Source organism: Gavia stellata, chromosome 1 (genome assembly GCF_030936135.1).
Source record: "Gavia stellata isolate bGavSte3 chromosome 1, bGavSte3.hap2, whole genome shotgun sequence".
NCBI classification, from domain to species: domain Eukaryota; kingdom Metazoa; phylum Chordata; class Aves; order Gaviiformes; family Gaviidae; genus Gavia; species Gavia stellata.
In genome coordinates this window covers 67,002,563-67,018,883 of record NC_082594.1, presented here as the reverse complement: position 1 = coordinate 67,018,883, position 16,321 = coordinate 67,002,563, and the positions used below count along the sequence as shown (strand labels likewise).

General features: G+C 44.2%; 1 protein-coding gene across 2 annotated transcripts in view; it reads left to right on the top strand.

Moving 5' to 3' along the window:
* Window positions 1–2,384: 2,384 nt before the first annotated feature.
* The window catches only part of ADPRHL1 (ADP-ribosylhydrolase like 1), a 35,018-nt gene continuing 21,081 nt past the window's right edge, over window positions 2,385–16,321 (top strand). For both annotated transcript variants that reach the window (XM_059825330.1, XM_059825340.1), the window contains exons 1-4: window positions 2,385–2,662; window positions 6,472–6,636; window positions 11,972–12,097; window positions 14,725–14,865. In XM_059825330.1, coding sequence (XP_059681313.1) covers window positions 2,449–2,662; window positions 6,472–6,636; window positions 11,972–12,097; window positions 14,725–14,865 — 646 coding nt within the window. In that variant the 5' untranslated portion in view covers window positions 2,385–2,448. The remainder of the gene's footprint in view (window positions 2,663–6,471; window positions 6,637–11,971; window positions 12,098–14,724; window positions 14,866–16,321) is intronic.

The window sequence follows — 16,321 nt, the reverse complement described above, 5'->3', positions numbered from 1 at the left end:
ATCAGTGTGCCTAACCTACCTCTGCCCAGAAAGCTCATCGTGGCTGGAAGTACCACATGAAAAGGAGATCATGTGCAATTAACAAATTACAAACTAAATTCTTTGTTGTATGTTCTGTTTTGCATACTTGAAAAATAGAACTTGCCTGAAATTTTCTCTGGGTTTTCATTATAGCCTTATTTCTAAAGCCAAAGATTTTATTCCTAATTTGGGCTCTGTTACAAGCAGCCAAGTGTGCATGCAACAGGGTAAAGTCCACAGGAGGCGAAAGGGCAGTGCAACTGCCAGCCACATTCAGAAGGAAGAGATAAATGGAAAACTAAGAATAGCTTTGCCCATTTTCAGGAAGGAACCTTCCATCTGATGAGGCCCTTACTAGCTCTCTGCAGTGCCTCAGCAGGTGATTTCTCCTGTCCTTCCTTTGCAAGCTCAAATTCCCACGTGCTTCCAAATAGTAATGCTCTGTGGGAATAGAGAAGGGTTGGGTGCCGCAGAAGGGTGCATGGACCTGTAATGGAGACATCAACATCAGTGCTTCTGCCTGGTGTGGTTTTTGTAAGCTGCGTTGGCCTTAGTTTTCTGTTTTGATTGTTCACTTTCAGACACACAGACCTGAAGTAACTCTGACAGTGCAGGGGTGACTCTAAGATTGCCTCTACGTTGCTTAAATGCCCTGGTTGTGGGATGTGATGCCTGTTCCCATCGCCATGCAGGGCAGAGGGGCTGGCATCCTCGCTGCTCTTGGCGAGCCATCTCTAGAGCAGGCTGGCAACAGCCCCGCTGTAGAACACTTGGCCCTGCATCTCCTCTGGTCCCTACATAGTGCCCCTGGTATCCTAAGGCATAATTGTCCTTTTTTGTGCTTTTTCTGTTCAGAGTTTTTCCTTCCTAGCAATAAAGACATGCTCTCAGTGTCCTCTTCTTAATACTCAGCACTTCTGTTGCCCTAACCATAATCTTTAAAATAAGAGTGTACTAACAGAGGCTACTTTCATCATTATTTCTTATAATGTAGAACGGGGATGGTGATGCTTACCTGTGTTCTGAAACTGCATTAAGGATTCTTGTGAAGTACAGTGATATTTCTACACATGTCAATAACTCAGTCTGATTAACTGCTTATCCCTCTGGGTGCTAGGAGGATGCATCCTTTACACTGATGGCTTTTTCCATCCAAATAGCAATCAGTATTGCTTTGTGAAAAAGATCAAAGAGAAACAAAGACCTTTCCCCAGGTATCCTTTATCAAAATTACAGTCGAGTCAATCAAAGCTTTCTGTTTATCTACCTAAGTTTATATTTACATTTGTGTTTCCATCTGTAAAGTAGTAGTAATTTGTGAGTCTTTAGGACAACATGGATGGTGACTCGGAACCACGATCTTAGTCACTCTCAGCAGATCCCTTGAAAGAAGATACTGAGCCTACGAGAGAGATGTGTTAGTGGGCAAAATACCTTAAAAAAGCTGCAGAGCCCCTTCTTGCACTGCATGGCAGAAGCACAGAAAAACCTGCAGTAACAGAATGAAGCACATAATTGTGCAAGTATCAAGTTTGAAAGGATATTAATTAAAGGTATTAATAAAGCTCGGTTCTTATTAAGTGAGATTTCCTCATAAGTGAACTTTCTTAGACTCACAGGATGCCATTTAAATGCATCTTTCAAAATAGTTTCCTTCCAGAGTCCACATGTGGGCTGCACCTGAGCTCATCCTTAGGAAAAAGTCAGTCTTTGCCACAGAGTAAGAGGCGTGGGATTGAAGTTGGTGTTTTGCTTAGTGTTTATCCAGGGGTGCAGTGAATTAGCAAAACATTCTTGTAATAGGTGGAACAGAGCAAGAAAGCTGTTGACAAAATATCGCAGTAGGGCGTAATTAGAAATGGGAGAGGTCATCTGCATTCGACTAGATTTCTTACTGCCTAACCTCTCATTCTAGTGTGGACAGAGTTTGGAAACTCCTTTTGTCACAGGCTTTCCTTTTGACTGGTCCCTGAAAGGGGGGCTGAATCCAGCATATCAGAAAAGGGCAGGAAAATGTATTAATTTACAAGTTATTAAATAAATAAACACCCCTGTGGAGGCATCTGGTTTTCTGGGTGTAGAGTTACTTATGCTGGGTAGGGCTAAGGATTTCCTGGCTTGCTTTATGCTGGGTTGCAGAAACGAGGCTTTTGCGCTTCGCTTTGCGGGTTCGCTCTTGCGGTTTCATTGAACAAAGCCCCTGCAAAATCCCTGGGTTATGAAATATTTCCTCTCCGCCGGGTCCGGGACAAGAAATGGCATCTGCAGAGCCAGAAAAGGAAGTCCTTGCCTTATAGAGAGTGCTCTCAGTGTGACACAATGGCTGATATAAAGTGTCGGGGGAGCTGAGCTGAAGGCAAAGGAACAAAGGAAGATCAAGATTCAGCGGCTGTCTCAGAGAAAAGGGAAGTGGAAAGTGTCTTGGGGATGGATAAATTTAAGGCTGCGCTTGTGCTAGCTGGGGTAGGGGATGCTCTCGGTTATCGCAATTTCTCCCGAGAAAACAATGCCTTAGGTGCAAAAATCCAGCAGGAGCTGAAGGAAATTGGAGGGCTTGAGAACCTGGTGCTCTCCCCCGACAAGTGGCCTGTAAGTGACAACACGCTCATGCACATGGCTACAGCAGAGGCTGTCATCACAGGTAGGTACGACGGGACTAGCAAACGCAATCTGGAAAGGAACAAAACTGCCAAGCTGCTGCATTTCTTAGAATAAGCCTGAGTGCTGGGGAAGTCATGAGAAAGCGTGTCAGAAATGCTGCTTATGTGAGTAGTAGTGTGCGTTAGCTTGTCTCCTCCGTGAGCATAATCTTGCGCCCATCACATGAACTGGGGAGTTTTGATTTCTTGAGTGTGGAAGGGCTCTCCTTATATTTTCCCTAGATTTATACAGTTGGTTAAAGCTCAAAGACTAAAATACCAGATGTCCAGCATAACAAAAATAATTGCTAAGTAGATTATCTCTATGCTGGAATACATCAGGGAATAATAGAGCCACTAGAAATTCTCTGTAAAAGATAAGAGCTCTTCTAAGTGCATTTTTAACATGCTTATGTTCAGAACTCCAGGCTGGAGTGGAGTCACCTCAAAACCTCTTTCAGGCTAAAATCACTAGCCCTGTCTCCTCTTTACTGCCCCTTGGGCAAAGGGTTGCATCTGCAAAGCCAGAAACGGAGTAATTTGCTTTTTAAGGAGAGCTCTGTGTCTTTAGTCCAAAAGATATTCTAACATGCTATGTTTATATAAAGTCTATCAGAACAGTGAAAGTTATTAATACGTCTTCTAAAATGACAACAGTTTGAGAGAGAACATTTGTTTTTTCTTAAGTCTTTTGTAAGATGGGATGATATTTATATCAATGCCCTACCCATTGAACTAGACCTGTCTGAGATGGTCAAGATCGTCATCAAAAGTACACCAGAAGACAGTGACTATTCAGCAATATTTTGCTTCTTCAGAATGAATCAGATTTTTTAATCTTTGTAAAAAGATTCCTGATTTTTCTCAACACACATAACACTGGATAACTAACAGTAGCAGAAGCTCACAATGTAGTTAAGTACACTTCACATCAATGAAACTTCCCTTGTGCTTCTGTTTCACTACTTTATCTGCTTGCTTCCAATCTGCTCTAAATTTAGTATGTAGAGATCAGTTGAAGAGTGTGTTGGACACTTCATGCTTGGCTATTAGCTAACCAATGGTTTAAGGGGTAGCTAATACACTAAAGATAAGGGCAAGATGTCAGCCTATCAAGAAAAAAGATGACTAACATATTTCTGAATATAGGCTATGATTAAATACGTATCATATGTTTCTTGCTTATTGAACTCTCTAAAACCATAACTTCTGGGTAATCCAGCCAGTTAGATGAACAGTAAAATAATAGATCTTATTTCTTAAATATAGCAGGAGCACTGTGGCTCTAAAGAAAAAGAAGTCTCAGCTGTAATTCCCATTGGCCTGACCAGACAAGCTTTTTAAAAAGGTGCTTTTATGGGCTGGTGAGAAAACAACAAGCTGGTGTGGGGAATTTTAGTAAGAAATCTTCAGTTCATAGTAACTTTGGTGAATGGGGGAAAGCGAGTCCTTCTCTCTGCTTCCCACAAGGGAAACAGAACCACTCCTGCCCACAGCAGTGTCTCCTCCTGGCAAGGGGAACACAAAAAAGCCACTGGGCTTGGTCATGGCCTGGCCCATATGCACAATCACCCAAGTCAACAGAGTGAAGCTAAAGGAGATGAACTTGGGTCCATGAGGCTAAAGGCAGCTGCCACTGGTCCTCAGGACCTGCCTTCCTCGTGTAGCGGGGAGCCCTTGCTGCTGTGTAGACTGAGATTTTAAAGAATATATTGGCTGCCTGGAACATTACCAGCCAAACCCCCCCCCCCAAAAAAAAAAAGGTGGGCTAAGTAATAAAAATATTCCTGTCCCCCACTGCCCTGCTCCCCACACATCCCATTCACCTGGCTGGCTGCCCACTGGCTGCAGGCAGCATCCCCTGGGTGCATACCTCCAGCTACATGGAGGATGCTTGCAGGCTGGGATGGACATGCCCAAGGCTTAGGCTCACCGTGAAGTCCTATCACCAGGGCACTGACCCTGGGGGAGCTCCCAGCCTGAGGCTGCGGCAGCAGCCAAGCATGAGGTGGAGGTTTGCACTGAGGACGAAGGCAATTCTCACCCAGGGAGGTGATTTTGGCCAGCGCTTCACCAGCTCTGTGGAGGACATCCCAGGAGAGCCACGGCCAGAAGCAGTGGGGGCTGCGGGCACTGCTGCAGATGAAGCTGGCACTCCCCAAACCCACCACATGCACAGACAGAAAGGTTGATCCCACAATGAAGGATAAACGAAACATCTACTTCCAGTAGGAATCTGTCCCATAAGGGAGGAACAAGGACAGCATCATCAGAAGCAAGGGAACTACCCCTGCAACGAGGAAAGCCTTTTCCTCTCTGACTAAAACATGGGTTTAAAAAAAATAAGGGTTCATTTCTAAAGAAGCAACCTGTCCTATTGACTTGATGGCTGAGACGGCAGCCTGGCTCCAGTGGTGGCAACTGTGGTGGGCTCGGACAGCCCGGAGGTGCTGGACCACAGGGACTCTGGCTCTGGGGACAAGGCTTCTGCAGAAGCTGCCGGGTGGTAAATCCTGCTCCTGGCTCCCATCTGGATAAACTGACACCTGATTCCTAAATCTGGAAAGAGTCGGCAGCTTGAAAGTATCTTGTTCCTTTAGGATTGTATGTGGGATGGCCAGCATAATGGATAGGGTATATTTTATGTGAAAGGACGAGAATCTTGGTTTTACCCTACATCTTTATTCGCCTGCCTGCATAAATGGTACTTTTGGGTGGCTCTGGCTCATGGGGCTCCAAAGTGTCTCTTAAATTAAACCTCTTTTGTGGCTTTCAAGAAATCACTGATCTTTGACAAAATGAAGATATTTTTAGAAGAACTTCCCCTGCTGTGTCATTCGATCTGTGAGTCAAACCAAGTATTAAACGGGGTTTCTCTAAGTATATAGAAAAGATATAAATGGACAAATCCCAATAGCCTCATGAGTTCCCACTGATTACACAACTGTAATAGATGCCAGTGGAAGCTTTTCCTTGGCAAGAGCCGAGGGCAGGACTCTTCAAGCCTGACAACATGCAACAGCAGCTGAGAGAAGCAGCTATACTGAAGAAACAGTGTGTGTTTAACAGGGGGAAGGTTCCTCCTTAGGCAACAGTTATTGTTAGTGAACTTATTCCAGAAAGAAATTTCTCTGCTGGAAATACTACAGACTGTAGGGATTTACTACTCTTACTGATCTTTATAATTATTTTTATAAAAGCTCACTGTTCTGGTTACTGTACTGACATAAGATATTGGGATCCCTGCTTGAAAGACATACAAATTTTAGACAAAATAAATATAAAACACAGACTAAAAGACAAGGTCCCTAACTTGCTTTTGCATTTAATCATGCATATCTCATTTTAATGATTCAGTGGTAATTTAAAAAAATGGTCTTTCATTTTTAAATTGGGTTCATGTCTGCAAATGATGGCAAGGGCAGGGGCTGAGCCAGGCATAGCTGGCTTCACACACACACACCTTACAGTTAGACACCTCTGTAAATACTTCAAACCACGGAGCCTACATAAAGCCCCTGAGCAGCTACTGTTGATGAACAGAATGCCTTCATCTTTCTGATTAAAGGAGTTAAAAGTGGAAAGGAAAGCAGGAAAAGATGAGAACAGAGAGACGAGGCTGTTTCTCCCTCCAGCACGCTCTCATGATGTCTAAAAATGTGTTGACAGTGGCACCAGAAACACGGCTCAGTGTATTGGAAGTGGAAGTAGGAACATTTCTTAATAGCATAGTCAGCTTGCTTGTTAGTTTTCAGCGCTCTCTTGCTCTTCTGCCTTCACATAGCAACCTTCTCTTCCCTCCTCTGAGCAGATTACTGGTGTTTAGAAGACCTGTACAGGGAGCTGGTAAAACGCTACGTGGATGCTGTCGACAAGCTCTCAGGGAGGCGGCCAGACCCCGCTACCATTGAAGGCTGCAGGGAATTAAAACCAGACAACTACCTTCTTGCGTGGCACACACCATTCAATGAAAAGGGTACGGTACCGCTTTCCATTTATAGATCCTGGCTTGAATAATGCATGCTTTCAGCGTTTGTGGCTATATGGAAATTGTTTCCCTTTTCCCCCTGACATCAAAGGCTACTACCCCTGAAAGACTTCCATGTTTGCCTGAGGTTGGCAAGAGATCTGCCAGGAATTCTTTCTGTAGGGCACTATGTCCTCTCGTAAATGAACCCTTCCCTCTTTAACATCTATTTAAAGAGACTTTGTTCTTGGCCCTGTGCCTCTGGGTCCAGATCTTTGTCCTTGAGTTTAATGGTTATTTTAAGAAATATTTTCTGCCATTTTTCATTTAAAGGTTTGTAGTCTTGGATCTTTTCAGCAATGGCAGATGTGAAACAAAAAGCCTGGGAAATGTTCTATGCACCAATGTGTTCACTAGGGGGAAAGCAGAGACTTTTCTCCAGGTGGATGCCCTGCTAACAGCTATGACTGCTTTGCTGATAATCCCTAATTTCCCTAGCGCTTTTTCACTACCCATGACCCTCTCTTTCTTTCTCTTTATGATAATTTCATTTTAAGATTAACTGAATTTCTTCTTCAAGTTGAATAGCACGCATGCAGCTATGTGCACACACATATGCATATACCCATACCCATACAGTGCAATTAATCTTGAAAGACTGTAGAGGCACCACATTGTCAGAGAAGGTAGATCTGGACAGCCACAAGACGATGGCAGCTCACCCAGACGTTGCGCTGTGTCGGTGCGGTGCTCCATCACTGCAGCATGTATCAGCACCACTCAACAGTATTGCATATTGATGCAATACCATGGCAAAGACCCAGTGGCACAATGCCATGGCTATTTCTGGGTCTCTGCAGACAGTTTTCTCTGACACAAAAAGCATCCCTCACTCGGCCCACGCTCCTCACAACAGCTGCTGGGAGGGAAGAGGATCCCTTCCTTCTTTATTCTGCCCACCCTGCTATTAGCCAGGCAGATCTGAGAAAGTGCCCCTTTAGCAGTTGTCATATGTTTTCTGATTGACAGTGAGTAAAATCTGGTCAAAATAATCATGGGAGCTGCTGCTGGCCCTGAGCAGCTCTCAACACCTCCAGTAGTGGAGCATGGCTGTTCCCTGGCCCATTACTGCGTTGGAGCTACATCTCTTCTTTTAGCCTTCCTCCCTCCCATCTTTCCATGACGAACTATTTGGTTTTGGGATACTCCGGGCTAGAAAGATCTAAAATTAATACCTGCCTCGAGACCTGGCAGCTAAAGCCCACCTTCTCCACCTGGTCTGACAAATATCATCCTGAACATCTCAAGAAGCTTTTTTTTTACCCTGAGAGCAAAAGAACCAGTAACCTGAGGTGCAGATGTTCAGCCTACCGTGGGACCTGACGCTGCTATGGTCATAATTAACTTTTTAATTGAATTCCTTCTCAGGGCAAAAACATTCCATGGGCATTGAATGCCCAGCAGTCAGGTGATATCTTGGATGGGCTGGAACCAAAATGCTGTTTTCCTGTGATCATTCTATTTTATCCCCCTTCTAGCAAGAATTCATGTGCCAGCATTCATGGACCAATGAAATCTTAGCTTAGGTAGTTTTGCATTGCTTATATGATGTTCCTCTGCTCAAATTCTTGTGGGTGTGGTCAGAACACTGAGTTCTTAAGTCAAACTGCCCCATGTGTCTCTCTGCCACCTCATGTCATGCCCATTGCCACACTCATTGCAGAGTTACCCGGATTATGCTAAAGGCTGGTAAGATTCCTGTGACCACCAGAAGAACTGCCCATGGCTGTCTAACACCTTCCATTTTAAGAGCTTGTTTCCAATTTATGACGTTGATAAGCTCAGTGCTAAAATTTTCGCCATTGAGTGTTTGCCTCTGTTTGTCTGTCAGCATTTGTTTAAAGTTTTGATGCAGATGAGTCTGCTGTTTCTGAAACACAGTAAAAATGGTTTGTTCCATTGCCAAAAACCCAAATTGTTCAGAAGACAATCGTTGATGTTTGAGAGCTGGAACCAAAATCTGAGTAAGGCAGTACCCCTTGGGCCAGAGATGTGCCTTCGGAGCCACGTGAAAGGCCAGTCTTGGCTCTACCTGTGTCGTGTGTATTTCAGGCTGAGGCTGCAGCATCCAAGCAGGTCTTTATTTGCAGCTACTGGAGCAGCTGCTGGGCTTCCTAGTAGCACTTGAGAACAATGCCTTTTTGCTGGTGGCATTGCTAGAGGAGCATGAGGAAAAAGTGTGAGTTAAATGCAGAAAGTTGGGGAGCAAAAATGAAGAGAAGGGTAAGTTGCAGACGGACAGGACATAAAGGGGCCAGGCTCTAAGTTCTCATGCGGAACGGTCTGTAGTCAAAAAAGACATATCCTCTTCAGGGCTTAGCAGCCATTAAGCTCTTATTATTCTACAGAGGTAGAGTGAAGAAAAGCACACTGAGGTATTACGTACTAAAAGAGGATAATGCAGTGCATGAATGAAAACAATGTAATAAGAAAGTGTCAACACAGCTTTTGTGTCAAGAAGTCACACCTCAGAATTCTATTAGAAAGCTCATGAAGTAGCCAAGAAACAGGAGGAAAAAGGAAACACTGTGAAGATGGTCTGTTAGGATTTCCAAAAGACTCTCAACAAGGTCCCTCACCAAAGCCACTAAGTGATGAGGCACTAAGTTGCTACAGGATGAGAGAAAGGTTCTCCTGCAGATAAACAACTTGTTTAAAGAGTAAACAAAGAGCAGAAGATTGCAGTCTGTCTTCTCCATAGAGAAGGAGGTACCTGTGTTGGACTTCTGTTGTTCAAGATGTCCACAAACAATCTGGAAATGCAAGTCCATAGTGGGTCAGCAAAATCAAAGGTAGTATGGTGCAGAGTTGTGGAAGATGCTCACAATGATGAATAACTGTGTGGCACAGTAGCAGAACAAAATGCAATGCAGATAAATGAAAAGTCATATGCGGAGGGTGGGGGGAGAAGGGGGAAAATCCTAATTTTATATACATAGTTGCAGTTGCTGATTCAGTTACCATTCAAGGAAGGGATCGTGGAGCTACAGTAGTTCTACAAGAATGTCACTTCAGTGCTCAGTAAGAACCAGAAAGCAAATAGACTATTAGAAATGACTGGGAAAGGGACAGAGAACAAAACAAAACACAAAACATGTTTGCACCAGTGCATAACTCCATAGCTGCTTTTTATCGATTACTGTATATAGTCTGGTCCCTCCCTCCCCTGAAAAGGATGTAAGAGAACTAGAAAAGGTATGAGGAGGGATGGTTGAATTCATAAAAAACTGCTTCCATAGGCTGTGATGTCTGAGACAGTATAATAGAGAGCTGTAAAGTTATAGATATGACTAGCATCATATGGTAGCATCACTGTATTTGTCTTTTACTCTTTCTTAAGTATCATCTCCATTGGCCACTGTCAGATGTGATAAGTTAGGACAACCTTTGATCTATATTCTTACACGTGTCTCACCCCTTGCTTGGACTAGTCTCACTGTCCCTTACTTAATTGATTCAGATGGTAGATACTGAGACATGAGAGCTTGCAGGGAATAAAATGGTATTTTGCAAAGCCTTTCATGTCACATTTATCAGTTGTGGCCTTTTTTAGACAGCCCTTGGTGGTTACACACACTAGAAGAGTTATTGCATGCAAAATTTGCACATTGGACTCTGAGGAGGAAGGGAAGAAATGTCTTCAGCTAACTAATTAGATCACCTAACCAGGGTGCTCATTCAGGATAGCTGCTTTCCAGGGAGAAGAAGAGCTCTTCTCAAGAGAGAGAAATTCAGTTTGGTCGGTACGGCACCTGCAGATGCCAATGGGTGGCTTATGTTAGTGTTACACTTTGACTCAGGCAAATACTTTTGAAGCAAATCTTCCTGCCACCCCCACTACCACACTTTGATCACACTCTTGATCTTAGGACACCTGAGCCGAAGTCGCTTGGGATGACACTAAACAGCAAGGAGCGCTCCAGGAGAGCCCCTGGTGCTCTGCAGCCACAGCGAGCACAGCCCAGGGGAGCAGCCGAGGGCTCCTCTGAGGGTAGGTGACTAAAAGCCCTGACCCTGGCTGCTTGGCATCTGCTGCTTCAATTCACTCTGGCTCATGAATTCCTCCATTGTACCGACTAATGGAGATAACAGCCTTTCTCCATGCTGCCTGTCTGGGAAAGACAGGGAGACCGTGCTTCTGTTGCAGGTTCCACAGCTCCTAAAATTAGGTGGCATAAATATGCCCCGTAGTAGAGAAATGCTGATTGCTCTCAACTATACCCAAGGTCACTGGGAAGTGTGATTGAGCAAAGACCGTGCTGAAAAATGCCAAGTGCTTTGAAAAATCAAACTCTATCCACCTCAGGGTGGGTGCCTGCAATGAGTTAATGCTTTTTTGGGCATTGGCTCACCAACTGCAAAGAGGAGATAATCACCTCACTGGTGCCTTGTGAAGATAAGCTCATTAAAACTTCTGTGGGATCCTGATATTACTGTGATAAGTACTGCAGAGAAATTCATTAGTAAATTTAACTCTACATTCAATGAAGTGCTTAGAGGTTGAACACCTGGGATCATACACTCAGTGCTGAGGATTAAAAGAAATACTGAATTATCTATTCAATAAATAAATTCCATGCTGCACGAGGCAGAAATTCCCAAGACCAAGCTCAGTAAGTGCAGGCTGTACCATAATGAGTGTGCACACAAGCACTGACTTCAGGTCGTGCAGGAAACCTCAGTTCTGACATTGCCTGACTTTGGAGGACCATAGCCTTTAGTTTCTTTTTGGACACTTTATTTTTGTATGTAGCAGAAACTATTTTTCAGAAACTACCTGTCGGGCTCTCTAGGATGAAACATGCATTGCAATTGTAATTGTGATACTCATTTAAAGTGTTTTAATTGCGTGCTTTCAGCATGAAGACTACTAAAATAAGGGCATAGTAAAAGTGTATCTGTTTCTCAAACTTCTGTTTCTAGTGCTGACATCTGGAGCAAGCAAAACAGCAGTGTCAGCCGAGAATGAGTAAAGATGGCATGAGAGTTTGAATAAAACAAGTGCTGTGAACAAGAGAGCACCCTGCTTTCTGCACCCGCTATGGTCTTCATAGCACTTGAGAATATTGGAATATACCTGTAAAACTAGAATGACTGTGTAGAAGCAAAATTCCTCCCTAGAAACTTTCAGAATTTGTGACTGGCTTTGCATGCCAGTTTCCTGTTCCCTGAGGAGTCCCCACATATGCGCAGAATTAATAAAATGCGCTTGTTTCACATTTAATCAACATATTTGTGTATTGTTAGTCTCCTTTTAAATGCTTGGCATTATCTTTTACTTTAGGTTCTGGCTTTGGAGCATCCACAAAAGCCATGTGTTTAGGGATGCGATACTGGAAGCCGGAAAGACTGGAGTCACTTATTGAAGTGAGCATTGAGTGCGGACGAATGACTCATAACCACCCTACAGGTAATGTCCGCTGACGTATCGGCGCGCTGAAGTCCCTAAGGCTGCTTTTCACTTCTGCGGGGACTAACACAGCTCCTGTGAATTCACTTGGTTAAAGTGCGTCTGCTTTGCAGACTCCAAAGCCTTGGTTTGAATTTTGCTTGGGTAGTATATCCATGTGTATATTACTTATATTACTTATATGAGGTTGCAAACAGCAACCTCAGGCATAGGAGTTTTCCTCCTAAAATCCCAATAACTAAACACAACCTGTCTTGTCCAAAGCATTTCCATGTCACTTGCCCTGATCAAATTTTAGATTCACGTCTAGATGACTCACTGTTATCATACAGGTTTATGGTTCAGGGGATAATAACATCTTTCTCTTGACATGTTTTGTCGTATCCAATCACTGTAGGTAAGGGTAGAAAGCCCAAAATCTAACTCCACGTATTTTAGGACACACTCTGAAACATTCTCTAAACAAAACTTAAAGTAGATTTAATGTTTTGAATATTCACGTCTGTCATTCTGATAATTTTATACTATGTAAGCATGTATTCATTCTGTCTGCTTTAAACAGCATTAAATAAAACTGTAATGGATGGTGACATGTTCAACACGCTCAGTGCTTTGAAGCAGTCAGAAAAGCCATGAGGATGGCATAAAATTAGAGGAAAAGTATTCAAAGCAAACCAGAAAATATCATTAAGCCAATATATAAAGGCCACTAACAGCAGTAAGACTGCTTGCAGTTCTGGGTCTCCCACTTCAGAAAGGACTTACTAGAGCCAGAAAATGGCAGCGAGGAGCATCTAAGTCATCAAATGCCTTGCATACAAGGAGAAATTACATCCAGAAGGAGTTTTCAGCTGGGAAGAGAAACAAGTGACATGGTGGGGAGGCAGGGAGGAGAGGGGTGGAAGGGCCACCGTGGACCTCACCTACCACCCTGAAAGGTGCCAGGGAAACATCAGTTGTGATTGTCATAACTCAAAGACAGGGAAAACCCAATTAACATGTCAGTCAGGACTGAAACAAACAAAGGAGATACTTCCCTGTGTCATGCATACTTAAGCCACAGACCTCGCTGCTACAGGCAGCTGCAAAGTCCACAGATACGCCTGGGTTCAAAAGGGATCAGGCAAGCGGACGAGAAGGGCTGTCGCTGTTAAAAGCAATCGAGCTGTGTAATTAAAATTGCCCCTAAGCTAGTCCAGAAGCTCCGGGGAGCGGAGAAGCCAAACCAATTAGGCTCACTCCGTACTGGCATTATTTACAGAGCCAGAAACTGTGGCTGGGGCTTGCTTTCTTCCCCGGTGAGGGGTAAGAGGCTACGTGACGGCTGCCGGGAGCAGGGCAGGGCAATAGCAGCAGGGGAGGGGGCAACCTGGGGAGCAGGCAAGAGGAGACCACCAGCCCCTCGAAAACCTTCCGGGCACGTCCCAGCCTCTATCACCCTCTTCACCACCTGCTCTCCCCTGCTAGCCCTTTGCCCTGCTAGTCCTCGAAACCCTCTGCTGCCACCCTCATGCTGAACGTGGCACTCAAGGATCTTTATGGCAGTTGGGTTAGATGCTGTCTATCGGAGTGAGACCCTCTGAGCTGGCTCTACCTGGTTTTTTATTCTTTCTGAAAGCATCTATTGGACCCTGCCTTAGACATGCCTTTGGCCTGACCCAGTATTGCAAGTCTTATGGCAGAGAGAGTGAGTAATCATGAATGAGTAACCAAGAATGAGTAATCGTCTCATCTGGACTTGTAACCTCCTAAAATAATTTGGTTTTACTTTCAGCAAAACACACAAAGTTCATGCTTACCTCTATGCATGAGTGAACATTTTTGGACCCATACACCAGGAGAAGCACAGGCATTAATACTTTTCTCACCTGGGGCTTATTTAAATGACTGAGTTGTTTTCCTAACCTTCTGTTGCATGTTGCACTGGGTTGGTTTTGTTGCATTTGACAGAATACCAAGAGCACAAGCAACTATGAGAAATGAGCCCTTCTGTTTCTGACATCATGTGCCCATTAACAAAAGCCCATCTTAAGTATACTCATATCCAAAGTGGAAGACCTAGCTAGGTAAGCAGACAGCATGTCCTACTTGGGCAATTGCTTTTTTCCCCTAAGGGGGCATGGACTTGTCCCCTTAGAGGAAAGAAGCAATTGTCCAAGTAAGACATGGACTTGACTCCTTAGAGTAAAACGAGCCTAAAATAGTGTTAGATCTAACAACCACAGCCCTTGAGCTGGATGACTCTGTAAGCAAGGTGATATAGCTTGTAATCGAATCACTTTGCGCAAGTCAGTTATTTCATGTGACTTCAATTAGAAGATTTTCAGTACTGCATTAGTGGATGATGTTTACTCTTGACCCCTACCTCAATTTCTGTCATGTTACACCACTGAGAACAGAAGCTCCCTTCTATGTAAAATAAGTTGTAAACCAACGGGCACCACACATTAGCCAAGAATCTCAACATGCCACAAGCCAGCCTGCAAACAGGCAGAGATAGGTTATGTGCATTCATTAATCTACCCGACAGCCATGAGGCATTCCACTAATGATTTTACAAAGGACATGACAAGGATGGTAAGAGCATAGACCGTGCATTGGTGATCATTGTTATCTATGAATTCCAGGCTTTCTAGGGTCCCTATGCACAGCTCTCTTTGTGGCATACGCAATACAAGGGAAACCCCTTGTGCAGTGGGGAAGAGAGATGATGAAGGTTGTGCCAATGGCTGAAGAATACTGCAAGAAGACCATTCGCCACATGGCAGGTAACATGTCTGAATCAAAAGAGTTGTTTTCTTAAAACTATGCTCAGCTAGAAAGACACTGAAGAAACATTACTCCCCAGACTCTCCATTTTGCTGCTTCCCCCCTCTCCCTTCTCCGCAGGCTGTCCTCCTGCTTTCTCTGCTCAGACTGTAAGCTCTTTGCAGGTGATGCCACCTTCTTCTACCATCTGTTAGTTGCGTGGTGTATTGGTGGCAAAAATACAAAGAGAAATAGCAATAATAATGCCCTACTGCACAGTTTTATTTTTAGAAAGTCTTCAAAGATTGCTGGGCAGGGAGGAGAGAGGAAATTATATTTAGCAGGTTATTAGGCAAACTGACTGCTGAGATATGAATTATTCAGCTCCCTTCCACCAATTAACACAGTCCAATATTTTCCACAAGAAAACCCTCATTTTGCCAGGAAAGGTTCACCTGCAGATGCCTCCTGACCAAGAGTTAGCTTTTGACCACAAATTCAGACATGACTTGTTGCTATTCTGAACAAATATTTAGGATACAACATGTTGTATCCTTGTTTTAAAGCAACTGAGTGTAACACAACTACTGAACTTGATATCGCTACTTTAGTAATGTATGGGATCTTCAGGGCAAAGGTATTTTAGTCCCCTCTTGCCAGGGAGCAATGCATTTGTAACAGTGAGACCTGCCGTGGACAGATGAGTATCATTACATTAAAACATGGAGGAAAGAGGTTTTTCTGTTGGTCTCAAGGGATGGCTGTTGAGAAAGATTGAATTCAATATAACTCTTTACTCAAGAGCACTCAGAAACGAAGATGTACCCAGGAAGGAAAGCTGCTGCTTTAAAATCTGAAAGGAACACCCGGGAGGCTTTCTGAAAGCCCCGCATTTTCGTCTGCGCCTCATTGCACACCAGGATTTTTTTAGCCGAGACCTATGAGGAGCAGGTGCAGGATTAGTGTGATTGAGCTCCTTTCTGAGTGGCTTTGCAGCAGGTCCCTGTCACTCCACCCAGCAGGACCCCTCGGTGTGGAGGTATGCGTGTTGGACTCCTGAGGCACGCTCTCCGGCTAGTGCCCGTATTGTTGAGCTTCGTCCTATTTTGGTAGCGGGAAAAGTCTCCTGCATTAAAGTTAAGCTCCTTGGCTGGTGAGATGCACTGCAAAGAAATCCTGCCAGACAGAGTCCTCCAGTTTTAGAAAACTCTTTTTTAGCTGCATTATCCCCCATAGATAACAAACACAGTGTTCAGCCACACAGGGCTCGACTCAGCACCCCTCTCTGATACTCAGTTGTGATTGCTTGCCAGATAGTCCCATGGACCTGGATGTGACTGTCATCTCAGGCTGGGATCAAGGGATGGGCTAGAACCTTGCCAGGGCTGGCGGCGTGGGATTTCTGACCTACAGGTCATCTGTGCAACCAAAATCTCCTGCAACTGCTCGATCCCTTTGTTTTGGGGCCTCTGCATC